At 46.5% G+C, this 19492-nt stretch overlaps 1 protein-coding gene across 1 annotated transcript in view; it reads left to right on the forward strand.

Moving 5' to 3' along the window:
* Pepd (peptidase D) overlaps positions 1-19492 on the forward strand; it is a 115158-nt gene that overhangs the window by 18480 nt on the left and 77186 nt on the right. Inside the window, exons 4-7 of the mRNA XM_046447917.1 lie at positions 610-673; positions 4781-4828; positions 6504-6565; positions 16456-16500. Coding sequence (XP_046303873.1) covers positions 610-673; positions 4781-4828; positions 6504-6565; positions 16456-16500 — 219 coding nt within the window. The remainder of the gene's footprint in view (positions 1-609; positions 674-4780; positions 4829-6503; positions 6566-16455; positions 16501-19492) is intronic.

Consider the following 19492-nt stretch of genomic DNA (forward strand, 5'->3'; position numbering starts at 1 on the left):
ATTGACTCATCTGCTGACCTGGAGCCTGAGAGTGGGGGTGGTGGCCTGCTGGACCCAGCGTGAGGTCTGCCTGGCATAGCTGTGACCCCCAGGCGCATCACTGTAAGGTGGGTGAGGTGGGCGAGGGCTGCCCAACCTCATCTGCCCTGTCTCTTCTCATTGGCTGATTTTTCAGGATTGATGATTCAGCTTAAGTTTTTCTCATCCTGTTGAGTAATACTGATATTAACTTCTTTAAAATGTTAATTTGTTAACTTTCCTTTAAAGAGACTCCATTACAGCCAGGAGGCTGCTTGCTTCATGTTCTAAGGGTTGTGCATACAGTCTGGGCCAGGCTCTGCGGTGGTGGAGAGAGATCTTGGAAAGAGGGGGCATTTGCATCTGCTTGCTGCAGGCAAGAGGGGTGGAGGTCCCTGGGAATGGTGGTGTCTAAGAAGGCAGGTGACATTCTGGCCCAGTGTCCTTGTCCTCAAGTTCTACTGGGCAGATCCGCTCTGTGTCCACTCCAAATGGGCCCGGGGCTTCGGCCTAGGCATGAAAAGCAAGAAAGTGGCCACGCTGAGCCATTGCTAAACCCTGACCCTGGCATTCCTTGTGCTTCCTTTTGAGGATCCATTCCAAGGAGCATTTCAAGGAGAAATATGCTGTGGACGCCGTCCAGTATACAGATGAGGTAAGTTGCTGATGCCTGCTCTCTCAAGCAGCTCCTTGGCTTCAGTAACCCTTCTGCTTCTGAATTTCCTCTCCTCCCACTGCCACAGCCTGCGGACACCATTGCCTGGCCACCAGCCCTGAGGAGAACCTCACTCAGAGCTGGCAGGAAATGTGCACTTCGGACTTCTCGGAGGAAGCCATTTGTGCCCTGGGTATTGCCTCTGACTTAGGTGGAAATGCCTGGTGACCTGGATTGTGGCCACTGAGATGCACCGGGGGATGACTTCTCTGAGAGGCAGCTTACCTGAAGCAGGGACTTAGGTCTGACCAAAGGAACCCCTGGGCTTGGCCTGAGGCTGTGTGTCAGGAGGCTTCCTTACAGGCCCTTGCCAGCTACAGGTGCCACTGTCTAGAGAACCCAGGGCAGTGAAAGGCTGGTGGGGTGGGTGGAGTTGGAGGTCTCTTGACTTAAATCCACTTCCCAGCCTGGTTGTCCGGCAGGTGTGATGTGACCTGGTTAAGTGTATGACTGTCCTCCTGAGGCTTTGAATGTGTTCCAGGCAGACGGAAGGGTTCTCCTCCAGCTTCTACTGCTGAGAGGGCTGTGGCATTGGTGACACTAGCTAGCTCTGTGGTCCAAGTGACCAAATGACCAAGGCTCTGTGATGCTGTGGCCACTGCCTGGCACACAGGAGGCCCCTCCGCTCTGTTTTGGGGCACCAGCACTACCTTCAAGTTCTGTGCAAGTCAGAGCCCCACCCCACCAGGCCATTGCTACTCACTTGATATCACATATAAAATGCAAACTGGGCTTTCCGGTTCCCCTCTCCTCATATAGGGGCCTGAGTTTAATTATTGAGATGGTAGCTTCCCTGACAAGGGGACACTCAGGAGACCCGTGAGTGGTACTTGAGGCATTGCAGCGCGGCGAGGACCCAGCTGGGGGCTAGTGGCGTGCAGGGAATGCTCTGTGCACTTTCTCTCCTTCAGGGCACCTGGCAGATGTTCAGAGACACTGGGGTCACCAATTCAGATCCAGAAAGGACAGATGTTAGAGAAACAACCACAGCACCACAGGGAAGATGCTGCCTGCCCCCCAGCCCCGGGGTAGAGATACCTCAGGGAGTTGGGGGGTGGGGGGGCAGGGAGAGCCACCCCTCCTCTAAAGGGGCCGCTGTTCTGCAGAACTCCTGGCCCAGGTCTGCTGGATATTCCAGTTGTTCAGCTGCATATCCATATTGTTTGTGATGTTTCCATTTTAAAAACAAATTCAAAATTTTAAAAGCATTGCAGGCCACCAGTGTGCACTAATGTTTCAAGAGACTGCTGTGAACGAGGGTTTACTTTCAAGAGTTTTAGTGCTTGCATGGCGAAGCCCAGCTCTCTGGAGCCAGATGGGCGCTCTCGGCAACACTGGTGAAGGCATGACTAATTCCTTTGTGAAGAGTGGCCACAGGCCTGGTTGGCATCCTGATTAGGGGAATGCATGAGGTGGCCGTGCCCACCAGGCTCTGAAGCATGCTGTGGATGCCTATCTACCTTGACCTGCCCGGGAGGCCAGGCTGCCTGGGAGATCAATGCTGGCCATGGCCTGCGGCACAGCCGGGGCATTTAACAGCACTGGCTGGGGAGAGCTGATGTGTCCCCAGCGGCCACTGCTCTGTGGAAATGAGGCCCTGGGTTGACAGAACTGTGCTGTCCTGTGTGGGGGCTGCATTTTGAGCCAGCGGGATACAGCCACATCGTGTTCCCTTAATTTTTGAGACACAGCTTCAGAGTGTGCCGATGAGAACGTCACCCTAATGGGTCTCCATGGGGAAGGGCTGATGGAGCTGCCAGGCCGGGAGAGGCTTCACAGCTGCAGAGGTAGCCAGGGCCCACTGAAGTAGTTGTGATCAATAAAAGATGTTGCCCTGCCAGGCCTCGCAGACGCACAGCCTGCTCTCTGTGTCGGGCCTCGATCCATCTGAGCGTCAGGCAGCATGGCGAGGGCTGCTTTCTCCTCCATTATCCCTAACCAGCACGTCCAGAGAGTCGTTGTAGAGAGAAAAACCATCAGCCCGCACATTTGTTATCCAGCTCCTCTCTCCCAAGGACAATAGCAGATACAATCCCCAAGTGCCTTCTCTGATTCTGCTGCTGTAATTGACAGAATCGTTGTGTGCTGATGAATGTAGACCCTTCGTGTCAACATAACAACACACGCAGGACCTGCTCCGTGGCAGTGAGGCAGCTCTGTTCCTTTTCCTGAGCCTCCCGCTCCTGCGGGAGGGGCTGGGGAGTGGAAGGGACCGAGGCTGAGGGCTCATTCATTCTTAGAGCAGTTTCAGAGTGAATGAGGGAGTGACGGACAGGACATGGGGAGAGGGAGCCTCGGGCATGGCTGGAGGGAGGGTGGTTGGTATGAATCTGGAGGGTAACTTGACAATGGGCATCACAAGCCTTGACACTGTATACAGCTTTTGACCCAACTGAATCAACTTTGTTTTTTTCCTTCCTCCCTCCCTCCTTCCTTCCTTTCTAAAGGAAATAAGCTTTTTAAGAAATTTAATTTTAAAGAAATAAAGCCTTATGTGCTAGATGTTCATCACAACATTATTTATAATCGCTCATCCTTAGAAATAATTTATGTCCAATAGAAGGATGAATAAATTATGCTGTGTCCATTCAGAGAGTATTACACAGTCATAGGTTCAAATCTGGGCTTTGCCATCTTTTAGCTCTGATCTTGGGCAAGTTCTCTAGCCCACAAGCCCTTCTCATTTGTGAAATCTGGCCGTGGTGGCAGCATCTTCATGGGTGGTTAAATGAGATGATGGGTGTAAGATGACTGGCACAGGCCATAATCAAGGACTTATTGAACGTTTATCATCCCCAGAGGTAGTGACTGCTAAAAATTGCGTGTTTGAAGAATATTTAATGACAGGAAATAAGTGAACCGTGTAATTTCGTATGATCCAAATGTCATTACAGATCTCTGTTTTTATGTGTAGAGCTAAAAAGTCTCCCAGGATGGGATTGCAGGTGCACTTTATTGTCATGTGCTGAACTCTGATTGTTCAAGAGTAGCTGCACATCCATATTGTTTGTGATGCTTCAGAATATTCCAGCTTTTCTCTGGGAGCATCTCTGTATTAAAATAGATGTATATACATATGTCAAAATGTCCCCTTAAAATAAATTCATTGTAGAGTATGTCAGTGACAGCTCAGTCAGTCTGTTAAAACAGCAACATGTCCTCCTTACTGTCACAGTGGCCAGGGTGTCAGAGTTTAGGGCAGGGGCTGCAGGGGGAGGGGGCCGACTCAGTAGCCCAGACACAGGCAGACTAGGGTGGGGGTCTGGAGAGGAAGAAATTGCTCCTTGCAGGGCGGTGGCACTCTTGGGTGCAGGAGTCACAGCTGGGGAATTGATGACTGCTGGTGAGGTCGTAGAGGAGGGGCGGATGAGCCTGCCTTGGGGATGCAGACGGGGTGGAGCGGTGGAGATGGGGGGAAGGCATTCTGGGCAGAGGTCCCATTGAAAGGAGAGCAGGGATGTGGAGAGTTGTGTGGGGTATCGGCGGAGGAGGAAGTGACTGGCCTGCTGAGAAGGGCATCTGAGTGGGCTATGGTAGGGCGTGGGGAACTGGAGAGCAACTGATGGGCTGGAGGCCAAAGGGTGGAGTTGGGGATGGCTAACTCTCTCAGTCTAGTTGAGAATGGGGGACAGGGAGGGAGGTGTCTTCCCTGGGGTTGCAGAGCTGGTGGGACAGTGCCTGAGGGTTTTGGGCTGGTGGGACTGGCTCTTGGCAGATGGCAGAGGTGGTAGCCTGGAGGGTGGGCGGGTCTGGTTGTTTGGAACTAGGATCTGCTGGTACCTGGAGGCCCATGCCATGGGGTCGTGCCAGGCTTAGGTTTGAAGCCTTCTCTTCCACTTGATAGCTGTGTGACTTTCAGAAGTTCTTCGACCTGTGTAAGCCTTGGTTTCCTCCTCTGCAGAATGGGACAATAGTCTCACCTATTTTAAGGACCTGCTGTATAAATGTGCACTGTCATTAAGTAATGGAGGTATATTATATCCAGCAGACTTCTTCACAATTGCTCTAAAATGGTAAAATGGTTTTTTTTTCTTTCTTACCTTTCAGATTGCCAGTATCCTGACATCACAGAACCCCTCTGTCCTCCTAACCTTGGTAAGTGGCTGGTGTCTAGGAGCTGGGCAGTGTTCAGTACAGAGAAGAGGTTTCAGGGAGCAACCTTTCCCTGCTAATGTCAGAGTGGTAGGGGAGAATTAGGAAATGGGGAGGAATGGTCATTGGTAATAGTAGCCATGTTTTCTTAGTCTGAATGGCTGACTGTGTCCAGGACCCATTCTTGTCCCTGGGACGTGATGGACGAGGCACCATGTGCACTTAGGGTTAACACCTGCTGGAAGATGCAGTCGTGTTGGTCTGAGCTCATGGGCTTTGCAGTGTGGAATGATAGTTTACTCCTCCCTCAGTAGCATTTGCATATAACTTGTCGTTAATGGAATTTGAAAAACACCCTTGGTTTCCCTCCTCAGATAGCTGGGCTGTGGAGCCCAGCCTGGAGTGCAGCATGGGCTCCCGGCACCTGGCAGGGCTTGGGCTCGCTTGCTGTGGGATGTCTAGAGGGGAAGCGCGCTTCGTTGCTCTTCTTTGACTTTGGGAGTTTCATCTACATGGTCCTTCCAAAGTGACCCTTCTTTCCTTTGTTAATTGATTTTTACAGGAATAGTTCTTGGTGATTTTTTTTCTTTAGTCCTTGGTTTATTTATTCTGTGCTGCTGTTTTGGTGGCTAAGAAGGAAGGTTGCATTCGATGCTTGTGGTCAGAGATGGCCCAGTGCCTTGGGTATGCGGTGAGACATCGATTGGCCTGAAGTTCTTGAGAAAGCAGTTGTGATCTAAAATGCCTTGCCTTGCTGGGGGGCATCTTTTTCTCTGAATCTCTTGTTTCATTTCCACTTGGTCCATTTCCACGTGAAGTCTCCTTACAATTAGGAAAAGGATAGGGGTGGAACAGCTTCACAACAGTCCTGTCTGATGTAGGTCCCACACCCTTGGATTTGATAGTACAGTCATCCCTCTATCTGTAGGTTTGGTTCTAGAACCCTCTTGGATATCGAGACCTCCAGGTGCTCAAGTTCTTTATATAAAATAACATAGTATTTGTATAACTTATATATCTCTTTTAATATACTTTAAATTATCTCTGGATTATTTATAATACCTGATCTAATGTAAATGCTATGGAAATAACCTATGCAGTAGATTTAGGGAATGATGACAAGAAGTTCAGTACAGATGCAATTTTTTTTCAATTATTTTTGATCCGCGATCGGTCATATCTGTGCAGATAAGGGGGCTTGGGGGTGCTGCTGATATCCCTGTTACATGTGGGTGAGAGAGATGATAAGGCCCAGCCTGGGCAGAGCAGTTGGTAGTGGTGGAGAGCAGTTCCTGGTACCCACTTTTCTTGCCTGGGCCCTACCTGGGCCCAGCACCCTAGCTGGTGTCATCAGAGTATTCTGACCCATCCATGGAGGAGACCTTGTTGTGTACCTGGACATTGTGGGAAACATGAGGCTCCTGACTTGCTTTTCAAGCTGCAGTGCAGAAAGGAGGGCCTGGGTTGGAGCTGCCTGGCCAGGGTGGGAGTGGGGGCCTCATGGGTGAGGGAAAGGCAGGAGGGGGAGGGGTTTTGGGTTCAGAGTTGGGGCTCCCTGACTTCCCCTATCTTGAGCCTGCTTGGAGGAGGTAGGGTCTCCTGTGCAGGCTATGGGGACACTGTGTGGCCCCCGTGTGACATGTGTGTATTCTTACACCCTCTCTCCCTTTCCTTGCAGCGTGGTGTCAATACCGACAGTGGCAGCGTGTGCAGGGAAGCCTCCTTTGAGGGCATCAGCAAGTGAGTGCGGGTCCCAGGCTGTCTGTCCATCCCTCATGTACTTGCTCCTTGGCCAGAGGGTCTTCCCCAGTCTATACATGAGCTGTGAAATACACAGAGGAACATTCGAAAAATGGATTTGGTGCTGGGCATTTTGAGGAAATGGTTTTAAAATTATTGGCCTAAAATTGTCTATTTTTGCTTTAAGGAGCACAAACCTTCTCTGTTGTGCTTCATGATGCAAGTGCCCGGCTCTAGCAGCTGTGCATGGTCTCTCTGGATCACACTGTTTGCCATATGGGCCCTCCTGTTACTCCTGGCCACTGACCTCTCCCAGTCCAGCTCTCAACAACTTCTTGTGTCCCCTACTGCCCTAGTCTCAGGTAGTGTCCCTTTATCTGCCTGTATTCCTCAACTGAGCTCTGAGATGAATCACCAAACCCTGCTTAGGAAGCAGTTTTCCCTTTCTAGGCCTCTCCAGGCAGGTGGGCAGCTGTTGGTCACAGGGAGAGGAGCACCTTCACCTCACTGTCACCTCGTCACCCTGTGGCCCCCAGAGAGTACTGCCTATCCACTATGCTGTGTCCCCAGGCTGACTCGGGACCAGCTTCAGGGATCTGTGGGCCTACAATGCTGGGCTGACCCTGCCGCAGACAAGCCCTCAAAGAGAGGCCCTGCTCCAGGCTGCTGAGTGTGGACAGTGGACAGCACCCAGCCTTGCTCCTGAATGAACCTGGGCCGCCAGCGTCCTCCTCCACCACACATTCACTGTAGCTGCTGCGTCCTCTGTTGTCCTTTGGTGGACCCAGGCAGTGACGGAGGAAGCTCCTTATAATTATGTATGAGCCTGAGCTGCGGGAGTTTGTGCGTATGTGTGATGTAGTGGTGATTAGAAAGGATTATGAGCTCATGAATATGTATCACTTTCCCAGTGATAAGAGCGCTGAGATAGGGGGAGTGGGTATCAGGTTTGCTTCTTTCCATTGTACAAATCTCTGCATCCTCTAGGGAGTTTGCTCAAAGTGGCCTTGCCTCCTATGCCATTAGTCTGCTCGTTGAAATGCTGACCATGGAGCTGGAACTGCTGTCTGTCCTCAGGCCCTTGGGGGGAGTGTGGGCACAGTCAGCTGCTGCTGTCCAGGGCTAGGCCTCCCCATGACCCAGGTGCCTGCATTCAAGGCCCTGCTCAGCTTCCTTGACCAACACCACGGACCATCTCCACAGCATCCTTATGTCCACTCCTAGGTCTTTCCTCGGGCAGGGCCCTGAGCTTTGAAGGGGTACCCTGACTGGCTTTGTGACCTTGCCCTCCCCCCCCCCCCCCCCCCACCGACATAACATGATACTGCTTGGGCTTCTTGTGGGGACTAAAGAGATCCCATTCATCCAGAGTCTGCATGGAGCTGCTGTTTAGTAGTTGCTTGCCGTGTGGGCCTGTCTTCACATCTACACAGTGGGCTAGATAGGCCCAGCATGGCGGGCGTTCCCAGGTGATGGTGAGATGCAGGGCCTCTTGGCTGTGGGGCCTTTTCTTGTCTCTTTGGAGATCTCTGTTACAGAGGGCTGAGCTTCCCCCAGACCACACAGTGAGTTGGTATGGCAGGTGTGGTCCTGGGTGGGAAGCTCAGGATGGGGTCCCTGAGGCAGACCTCTGCTGGCTGCTCTATGAGGTTCACAGAAAAGAGTCAGGGCCACCGTCACGTTATGGGGGAGTCAGAAGTGGAGGCCTCATCCCACATCACTGTAAACTCCAGCTTTCTCTCTCTTTTAAGCAGACCCTGCCCTGTTCCCCTCTTACTCCCATGAATCTCCACAGTCCCCCAAAGCCCTGAGGGTCCTGTGCTCCACAAGCCCTTACCCACTACCTCAGCATCTGGAGATGATTTTCAGAGAGCCAAGGGCAAGCTTAATTTTGCATCATCTCCCCTGGCACATAGATTGCACCATCTGTGGCACACAGTCTGGTCCAGATGTGGGCTGACTGGTGGTCTCCAGGCCTTCATCTGCTTGTCTGGGCTAAGAGACTGTCCTCCAAATGGGCATTGGGTAGATTTATTTTCACACCCACATGATGGGCAGTTGGCTGAGGTCCCTGATTGGTTGAGTGCTGCAGGGGAAAGCCCTCCCACCTGTTTCTTTGCTTTTGTATCTCCCGGTCTCCTGGTCTCCCTTCTCCTCTATCCCCAGGCAGGTGTGTCCCCTCAGGCCTCTTCTCTGGGCCTCACATCTCACCATTCTCTTGGTATAACTTCACAACCAGGGGTTGCTCCGCTGGGGAAGGATCCTTCACAGGTGCCCCCTACCTAGTATCCCATGGGCACTGACTTGGGGCTCTGGCGTCTGCCTCCAGGTGCTCCCTGATCCTTCCTCCAGGAAGTCACCTCTGTATTCCTGGGCTCTGAGTATAGCTCAGTCCCCTGCCTCCCACCACCCAGGTGGAGAATTGACCAGCACCTCAATTCTACCACTGCACTGGGCTGGGAAGAGACCTTGTCCTTGAGGGCCACTGCGGCTCAGTGACCGCATTCACCTGCCTGCTGAGTGCCTCCAGCTGTTTGCTGGGGATAATAATAGACTGTTTCCTAAGCAAGATGAATCTTGCTGTCGTCCTACTTTCCAGTTCTCAACTGCTGTGTCCCTAGTTGCCTCTCACTGCCCTAATGAAGCTCCTTATTCCTGGAATTTTTGCTTTTGACCATATTAAACATCTCTGCTGTACCTCCGTCTTGGATTTTTGTTGAACCTCCCACTTCAACAGAAGTTCAGGTTTGGCCTCTCAGTTTGTCCTGATGGGCCCTCTCAGGCTGCCTTTGCTTTTGCTCGCAGACAGGAGGAGGCTAACTCCTTCCACTTGGGCTCAACCTTGGTCTTAGACCTCCCTTAGCTCCCAGGATCAGAGGCGATCAGCCCATTGCAGGAGGGCTTGGGGTCTCACAGTGATAGGGATGATAGAGGGTGGCATCAGAGGGAAGGGAGGCAGAGGCAGGGTGGGTGGTAGACGCACAGGAGGCCAGAGAGCTGAGACGGGGAGAGGAGCCCTGCAGTAAAGAGGAATTGAGACTTCTTCCTGTGGACTCTGGGTACCCAGGCTCCATGGAGCACCTGATTGCTGCACCCTGGGAACCCTGTCAGATGTGATGGGTCTTTGTTAGCTGCTGAGGAGATGATAGATTTCAGGGCATATTTTCCTGAGATGGGGAGGCTGACCATGAAGGGAAGAAAATGGTCTTTAGGGGGCCATGCTGTCTGAGTTGAGGGCCCCCCCATTTTTCAGGTTTGATTTGCCTCACTTAATAGGGATGCATCCCTGGCATGAGACAGTTCCCTTCTAGGCAGGCAGAGTCTGTGCCCAGGAGTCCTGCATGGGGACAGCAAGTTATAGACTGCATTTCATAGGCTGTCTGAGAGAGAAATATGGTCCCTGTTTTACATCAGCTGGTTATTCAGGATAAGCATATTTCTTATCTTTTGGCATGTACTTAAATTGCCTTGGATATTTGAAGACAATTGGTTACAAATTAATTCCATTTAAATAAGCAGTTAAATGTGAAATGCTGAATTTGGGGGTTGTTAATGTAGGAATATTAATATTCAAAGATGTGAATTTTAAAACCCAGGAAGTAGAGGGACATTATTAAAACTTGATAATTATAACAAAATGCCAATTTGTGGTTTGGGGACCTTGGCTTCTGGCTACTGTTAACTTGCATAACAAATTAATATTTAGGATTGGGTTTCAAATTCCATGGAAGTCTCCATGAGGGGAGAACCTGCCCCACCCCCTAGCAGGGAGTAGAGTTGGGGGTCTGCCTCATGCATTGGGTTAGACCCTCCAGGGTTGAAGCTAGAGGCCCACGCAGGAAGTCAGGCCCACCCTGTTCACCCCTTTATTGCTTACCCCATATTTAGAGCGTACCAGGAAATTACCGTCTTCTTCCAGGACATTCTTGCTTTCTTATGACCATTGGTGGGTTTTGTTGTTGATTTTATATAATTGATATACAGTCATCATAGAAAAATGCTGTTAGCACAGAGGTAAAAATATGGAATATTCAAGTTTCATTATCCAGAATTAAACCCATCAATACTGTCTTTTGAACTCTTTTCTGTGCATCTGAATGTGTTTCCTTCTGTATGTTTTTGTGGCTGAATGTGCATTTGTGTGTGTCTGTGTATATACATCAGTTTATAGGAGTCTGTGTATCTGTATCTATTTATCTGGATCTGGGTCTTTGTGTATATCTGAATATATCCTTGTCCAAATGGGTGTGTGTGTGTCTGTGTTTGTTCACATGCTTCTAAGTTTATGTAACTTAGTGTGTGTTTGTGTGTATAAACCTGTATCTATGTGTTTGGCCATATACAGTAGTCCCTGCTTTCTGTGGTTTTGGTTTTTGAGGTAAGTTAGCCATAGTCAATGGAGGGCCAAAAACATTAAAGGACAAATTGTAGAAATAAACAATTCGTAAGTTTTAAATTGTATGCCATTCTGAGTAGTAGCATGATCAAATCTTACACTTTCCTGCTCAGGACATGAGTCATCACTTTGTCCATTGTATCCATGTTACACATGCTACCCAACCGTTAGTCACTGGTAGCTGTGTTACTTATCAAATTGACTGTCATTGTATCCCAGTGTTTGTGTTCATTATTATTTTACTTAATAATGGCCCCAAAGAGCAAAAGTAATGACGCTGGAATTTTTATTACTGTCTTTTTGTATAATTGTTCTGCTTTATTATTAGTTATTGTCAATTTCTTATGTATTTAATTTATAAATTAAACTTAATCATAGATGTATATGTATATATAGGATAAGATTCCCTATTCTCTGTGGTTTCTAGTATCCATAGAGGGTCTTGGAACATGTCCCCCTGACCATGGATAGGGTAAGACTGGGACTAGCGTCTATTGTGTGTATCTCAAGCATATGACTATTGTGTACACACTTGGGTGTATTTTTTCTAAGCATATGCCCATCTTTGTGTGTGTGTGTGCGCGCGCGTACTCTGAGTCATTTTGTGCTGGGTCACTGCTGTTTATGTGTTTGTGCATGTGTGTGCATACATATTGTGTAAAGTGAAATTTTGCTAGTTTGTCTGGCTGTCAGGTAGATTGGCCATTGCTTTTCCTAAGGTCAAAGTGACATTTGGCAAAATGGGCAGCAGTGTCTGTGTTGTGTCTTGATTTATGTTGTCTGCTACTCTGTTCTTCACCCTGAACTACCTTGCTGCCTCTAGCCTCTTTGATATTTCACAAGTAGGTCTTTGATTCTACAGCATTTAGGTTGACTTTGAATCAAGTAGTCCTGCTTATAGTTAGGAATCAGATCTGGAATCCTCTTCACCTGCTGGTTGTGCTTGCCTTTCTCTTCCCTTCTCCCTGCTTCTTGGTCAGCTGGCTCAGCCAAGAGCAAGGCTGCTGGCCTCACAACCATGGCATTACCTAGGTGTTTTCAAACACTAGTAGTGAAGCCATGGAGAGTCCCTGGCTTGCAGGTCAGGAGCTCAGAGCCTTGCATGTGCTTGCATGTGGTATCCCAACCTGAGATGGAGCAGGTCTTGGACGAGAGTTGAAGGCTTGCCAAGTCTCCTCTGCCGAGACTTCTACTTTATTGGGCCACATCATTTTTCCCCAGCTGTCTCTCCAATAGCTTGAGCTCTGGGTCACACATGGCTCTCCTGGGTCAGAGAGGTGCCCTGACCTAATAATTTTTGTCTCCTGGGGTCATCTTTTATGTTACGTTCATCTTATCCAAGAGCAACTTTTGACGTTTTTTTCATCTCCTGTTTTATTTCATTAATTTGTGCTCTTTTAAATTTCCTCCTAATCTTTTTTGGTTTTATTTGTTCTTTCTCTAGCTTCTTAGGAAGGAAGAAAGGGACATTGTTGGGATGGAAGCTTAAATTGTTGATTTTTAATGTTCTTCTCTATTCATTTAGGACTGTCAATTATCTTCTAAAAATTACTTTAGCTGCATTTCACAGCTGATATTTTATATTTTTGTTTCTAGTTTCACTGTGATTTTTGTCTTTGAACAGAGGGAATTTAAAGTTTGTTGCTTAATTTCTAAACAACTTGGGATTATATATTTCCCTTTCTGTTACTGATTTCTAGTTTGATTCTGTGTTCAATGAATATTCTTAGTATCTCATCCCTTTGAAAGTTGTTTCAACTTCTAGCATGTGATTGTTATGATATTTATTAGTATATAAATGATATACACTTGTAGAGAGCATAGATTCTGTAGCTGTTGGCAGTGGTGTTCTGCATGCCAATTGAGTCTGGTTGATTAATTGTATTGCTCATGTCTTGTATATCTTTCCTGATTTTTCTGCTTGTTTTTATTACCATCAGAGGTATGTGACAATCTCAACTATGTTTGTGGATTTATCTATTTCTCCTTTCTGTTTTGTTAATTTTTATAAATCAGCTTTATTTAAGTAAAATTTGCATTATATAACTTTTACTATCGGCATAGTTCAGTAAGTTTTAAAACAATTTAATTGGGATGCAATCCATGTACCTTACAACTTACCCATTTAAAGTGTGCAGTTAAGTGAGTTTTGTGTGTTTATAGAGTTGTGCAATGATCATCACAATCAATTTTAGAACATTTTCATCACCCAAAAAGAAACCCTGTGCTCTTTTACAGTTCTCATTCCTCCATTCCTCTCACTCCAACATTCCTTTTACCCTGAGTCTCTATGGATTAACCTGCTCTGACATTTGATATAAATGAAATCATTCAGTATGTAGTATTTTGTGTCTGGCTTCTTTCACCTGGAAAATATCAAACTTTATCCGTATTATAGCATGAATCCATACTTTGCTTATTTTTGTGGCTAAAAAAAATTCTTTTTTTAATGAATATTTGCCACATCTTCTTTGTCCATTCATTAGATGATGAACTCTTGAGTTGTGCCCACTGTTTGGCCATTATGAATATTGCCACTGTGAATATGGATGTAAAAGTTTTTGGGTGAACATGTTTTTCAATTCTCCAGAAGTGGAATTATTGGGTCATGTGGTAGCCCTTTAACTTTTTGAGGGATTTCCAAATAATTTTTCAGAGCAACTGGACCAATTTATATTCCCAGCAGCAACGTATGAGGGCACTAGTTGCTCTACATGCTCGTCAGTACTTGTTATTGTCTGTTTTATTATAACCATGCAGATGGCCGTAAGTAATATCTTGTGGGTTTTATTTGCATTTTCTTGAAGATTGATGATGAGCATCTTTGCTTGTGCTGTTTGGCAATTTGTTTATCTTCTTTGGAAAAATTTCTATTCAGACCCTTTACCCATTTCTTTCTTTTTTGGATACTGGGGATTGAACTCAGGGGCACTCGACCACTGAGCCATATCCCCAGCCCTATTTTGTATTTTATTTATAGACAGGGTCTCACTGAGTTGCTTAGCACATCACTTTTTTTTTTTTTTTTCTGAGGCTGGCTTTGAACTTGCGATCCTCCTGTTTCAGCCTCCTGAGCTGCTGGGATTACAGGTGTGTGCCACCACCCAGCTCATTTACCCATTTTTTATTAAGGTGCTTTTTTTTTTTTAAACTCGTTTTCAAAATTCTTTATTCTTTATTCTGGGTAGCAGCTCTTGATGATTCACGAATTTTTTCTCCCATTGTGTAGGTTGTCGTTTCAGTTTCCTGATAGTATCTTTGATACACAAAAATTTTAATTTTGATGAAGTCCAGTATCTATTTTTCTTTGGCTTCTTATGCTTTGGGTATCATATCTAGGAAATCTAGTTCAAGGCCATAAAGATTTAAACCCATGTTTTCTTCTAGGAATTGTATAGTTTTAGTTCTTACATTTAGGTCTTTGATTCAGTGTGGTAGATTTTTTTTTACGAGGTGTTAGGTAGGGACCCAACCTAATTCTTTTTCATTTGGATATCCAGTTGTTTCGGCATCACTTGTTGAAAAGATTGTCTTCACATTTATTGGATTGTCAAAATCCAACTTGCCAAGGATAAATATTGTATAATTCTACATATATGAGGTTACTAAAGTAGCCAAATTCGTGGAGACAAAAAAAAATAGAACAGTGGTTACCAGCACTGGGGGGAAAAGAGAAATGGGGGTGTTACTGCTTACTGGATGCAGAGTTTTGGAATGGGATGCTGGACAGTTATGGAGATGTGTAGTGGTGATGATTGTTCAACAATATGACAATGCCACTGAATAAAAAGGCCACTTTACCATTAATGGATGGATTTATTTTGGGACCTACAATTTTATTATGTTTATCTATATGCTTGTCTCTGTTAAGATTTCTGTCTCTTTAACAAAATACCTGGGATGATCAACTTTCAAAGAGAGGTTTATTTTGACTCAGAGTTTTAGATGCTCCTGTGCTTGATTGATTGGCCCCTCTGCTTTTGGGTCTGCACATCACAGTGGGAGCATGTGGCAGAGCAGAACCATCCATCTCATGGCCAACATAAAAGAGAGTGAGGAGTAGGGGACCAGGGACCCCATTGCCTTCTTTTGTGTTTGATTTTTTTCCTTCCTTTTTTGTTTTTGTGGTTCTGGGGGTTGAATCCAGGGCTTTGCACCTACTAAGCAAACACTGTACCACCCAGCTTTATATATATTTATTTATTGTTCAATTTTTATTTTCTTATTTTCTGTATGTTTTAGTTATTTTCTTAGGGATTGCTCTAGAGATAACAATTGAAACTTTAAACATAAAAATCTAGTTTACATTAAAAGCAATTTAATTTCAGTAGTATACAAAAATTTTGCCCTTATAGATTTCCATTTCCTCCCTCTCCTTTTTGCTGTTATTACATGTAAATTGCATCTTTGTGTATTTTGTGCATATCAACAGTTATTATTTTTTGCAGTTTTCTCTTAAGTCAGATGGGAGGAAAAAAGGACTTAGAAAAATACATTTGTCCTGTCTCTGTGTTTGCCTATATGGTTACCTTTATCAGTGTCCTTCTTTTCTTCATTTGAATTCAAGTTATTCTCTGGTGCCCTTTCTTTGCAGTGAGAAGGATTCTTTTCACTGTTTCTCACAGGGTAGGTCTGCTAGTGATGAATTCTCTTGGTTTTTGTTATGTGAGATGTTTTAATTTTTCAGATTTGAAGCAGAGTCTTGCTAGATGTAGAATTCTTAGTTGGCAATGTTTTTTCTTTCAGCACTTTGAATGCATTATCCCACTGCCTTCTGCTCTCCATAGTTTCTGATGAGAAATTAGCCATTAATCTTATTGAGGATCCTGTGTATGTGATGAATTGTTTTTCTCTGGCTGCTTTTAAGATACAGGTGTTCCTCACCTTACATTGAGGTGATATTCCAATAAACCCTTTGTAAAGTAAAAAAAAAAAAATGTTGAGTTGAATCAATGTGAGTGTAGTTATTCCTTGTTACGTCCTGATAAACCCATCATAAGTTGAAAAATCCTAAATTGAACTATTATAAGTTGGGGTCCATCTGTATTCTTTGTGTTTTCACAGTTTGAATATGATGTGTCCAGGAGTGGATATCTTTGAATTTATCTAACTTGGAGGTCATTGAGCTTTATGGATGTGTATGTAGGTTAATGTTTTAATTTTTTTTTTAGTCAAGTTGGTGAAGTTTTCAGCCATTATTTTTTCAAATATTCTCTCTATTGCTTTCTGTTTTCTCTCTGATGCTTCCAATATGTTGGCTGCTTGACAGAAGCTCTGGTATCTGCATTGTGGGGGTGGAGGGGAAGCTGCATTTGGGGGATACACCCTGGGCTTCCGGGTCTGCTGTAGGAACTGAATGGCAGGTCTTCTGCAGGTCAAGAAGTCTTGAAGTTCATTGGGGGCCTCTCTTGGTCATGGTGTGTGTGTATTAAATGAGGTACTTCTCAATGTTAGACTACTGACCGAATGGGCTTTGTTTATTTTCTTTCTGTAGGTTCAATGTCAACAACACCATTCTTCACCCAGAGATCGTTGAGTGGTAAGTATGGTTGTGGGAAACTTGGCTTCTTGTTATACTCAGCTCAAGGAGACAGGAGACCCTGGTGTTTCTACCTACCCAACTCAGAAAGCTGGTCCCTAGAACTTCCTCCTTTAGCCTTTTCTGTTTTTTCTTTTTTCTTTTGGGGTGTTGTTGTTGTTGTTGTTGGTTGGTTGGTTTTTTTCAAAAGGGCATGAGTCACTTGAATATCAATTAAATTTCACTTAACATTTCTTCTATTTTTTGGTGTGTGTGTGTGTGTGTGTTTGTTTTCTGGGGATGAACCCAGGCCCTTAGGCATGCCAGTGTTTTCAGAATTCTTCCATCATAAGTCAGACATACACAGCTCAGAGCAAAGGCAGGTAGTGCAGAGTACAGAAGTGAACGTCACACACAATGCCATGCCAGAAAGGTAAACATGTTTTCCTCCTGTTGCACAGGTGTCCTGACAGATGTGTCATTCCATTATACATGTTTTTTTTTTTTTTTTTTGTGTGTGTGTGTGTGTGTGGCTTCTTTCTTCCCTAGGCAGCCCTTAGCTGTAGCACACCTGATTTTTGTTAGGTGCCTGGAGGTCAAGCCCTCTCAGGTTGGGCATGGCCTTTGTGGGCCCTGGCAGTGACCCTCCAATCTGATTGCCACTGATTTTCTTCCCACGCCATCAAGGTGTTCTGCGATAGCAGCAAGGCATTCTTTCTTTGCTGCGTGACTGGACTTACTGTAAATGTAAAAGAGAGATGAGGCAGGGCCTTTGCCACCTTGTCACTCACTGGTGAGATATGTAGACTTTTCGCTTCTGATCTTCCCAAATCTAATTGAAAGATGTAATTCACCTAAGCTTGGAGCTTGGGACCAATACCGTGACCCAAGGATTAACAGAAATTGGCTGCTGGAGAGGGAGAGAGTGATCCAGGCCAAGGAGACATTAGCTCAGGGAACCAGAGAAAGGGTAGTCACCTTGTGTGGCCATGGGGGCAGGGAGGTGCAGCCTAAGGGTGGTCAGAGAGGTGAGCTGTGACTAGGCCAGTCTTGGTGCCAGTTTTGACTCTATCTTGAGAGAAATGGGAAACACAGGAAACCCCTGAAGGGTTGAAGCAGGAGAGTGTGGCATCAGGTTTGCCTTTCCAAAAACAATTCTGGCCTCTGACTGGAGACTCAGCTGTGGGGGAAGAGTGGGAACAGGTTGCCTGTGAGGAGGCTGTTGTTGCAGGGATCCAGGTGGCCATGGAAGGGGTATGGTGACAGATGTGAGAGAAAAAGCAATTGCGTCGGGGACTCCTGGGAGGAACCAGCTGTGATGGTGGAGCGAAGGTGGCTGGGTTTTTGCCCTGAGCAGTGGGATCATACTTCACTGAAATGGGGATGACTGGAAGGGGAGGCTGTGGCATATTGGGACTTACTTGGGATGTGTTGAGTCCACTGACCCTCCAGAGAAGCCAGGTGGGCTGACCTAGGTCTCTCAGCAGCCCCGGCCTGGTTTCTGTCATAGCCACACACTGTGAGGATGGGGGCTGTGACCTTCAAGTTCATGGCCACCTTTTCTTTCTGTATTAAGTAACAAGTGCCTGGCCTCTCGGTAGCCCCCAACTTGGCAGAACAGGCCCACGTGCATCCATGTTGCCTCACTGTGACTTTCCCTTGCTTATAGTGGGGGCGCTTTGGAGCCTGTGACAGGATTGTGCACTCCAGCATCTCCCTGAGGGATGCACCATTAGTTTGTCACTTTGGAGCAAGCTTGCTTTAATTCAAGTGACATTTCCAAGGCTCTGAGGTGGAATCTGCGTTCATAGAATACCTCTCAACTTTATTAAAGTGAGCAGCGGAAAGGACTTATTTGGCATTTGATGGCAGTAGAACGATTTCAGAAATGTCACATTGTCCTTGCTGCCTCAGGGGTGTGTTTTAATAGCACAGACCTTGGCCTCTGCAGTGATGCAGCGGCTCTCCGTGGATCTGTTGCAGCCTCGAACATCGCCCTTGCCCTGTAAATGAGGAAGGGTTCGGGGTAGAATGCTGGGCAGGTCCTTCATTTCCTGGGGAGGATGGGCTTTCCATGATGTTGCATCTGGGCTCCTGGGTCTTGAATGCTCTCAGCACCCTCTCTGTCTATAGAGGGAAGCTGTTTGGGGGAAACTGTCAACCCAGACACCTGAGTTCTAGCCCCAGCATGTGACCCTCAGAATTTACTTAACTTTTTACAAGGCTTGACTATTTCATCTGAAAAGTGGAGGTGTAGTAACACCTAGCCCACCGTGAGGATGCGGAGATGCACCCAGCCTCCACTGCTCACCTGCAAAGGAGGTGGATGGAGCAAGGATTGAATGAGAGCACGAGCCAAATACTGACTGCTGAGGCTCCCTGTGTGCAAGGGACTGTACTGAGCACTGGGCGTGCCACCTGATTCATTTGGTGTTGTAGGTAGGTTCTTAGTTACTCCCATGCTACAGATGAGGAAACTGAGGCACAGGGAGTTTAGGGACTTGTCCAGGCTGTTGGTTCCAGAATCTTGTGCAGCCCTTGCAGCTCAGGAGAGCTAGGACCTGCCAGAATGCCAGCCTTTCTCCCTGTCCACTCCTGGTTATACTGGAAGTATGGGGTTCTTGGAGTCAGCAGAATGGATTTTGGGCTGAGGCCAGGGTGTAGCAGGGCTGGAGAACAGGGGCTGTGTACAAAGCTTCCGTGGCACCCATGCGTACCCCAGCTCCAAGCTGGCTTGGGTTGTTCCCCGAGTCTGTCTGATTGGAAGACAACAGCAGACTCCCAGCCTGGGGAAGCACACTTTCTCATTTTTGTTTGGTTGTCATTCATTTCCTTTGTGTGACTGTTTTATTGTTTTCCATTCTCTCAAGCAGGGCCTTTTTGATTTCCTGTAAATTCCTCTATAATCATACTCTTCCCCACAAACATGAGATCATAACCGATCATTTCTTTTCTTGTGCTGGGTATTGCAGTTTGAATGTGTAGGTCAAAAGTTGAAATTTAATAAGAGCAG

The sequence above is a fragment of the Marmota monax genome, unplaced genomic scaffold, assembly GCF_021218885.2.
Source record: "Marmota monax isolate L192 unplaced genomic scaffold, Marmota_monax_Labrador192_F-V1.1 WCK01_AAM20220418_F8-fsc00101, whole genome shotgun sequence".
Classification (NCBI taxonomy): domain Eukaryota; kingdom Metazoa; phylum Chordata; class Mammalia; order Rodentia; family Sciuridae; genus Marmota; species Marmota monax.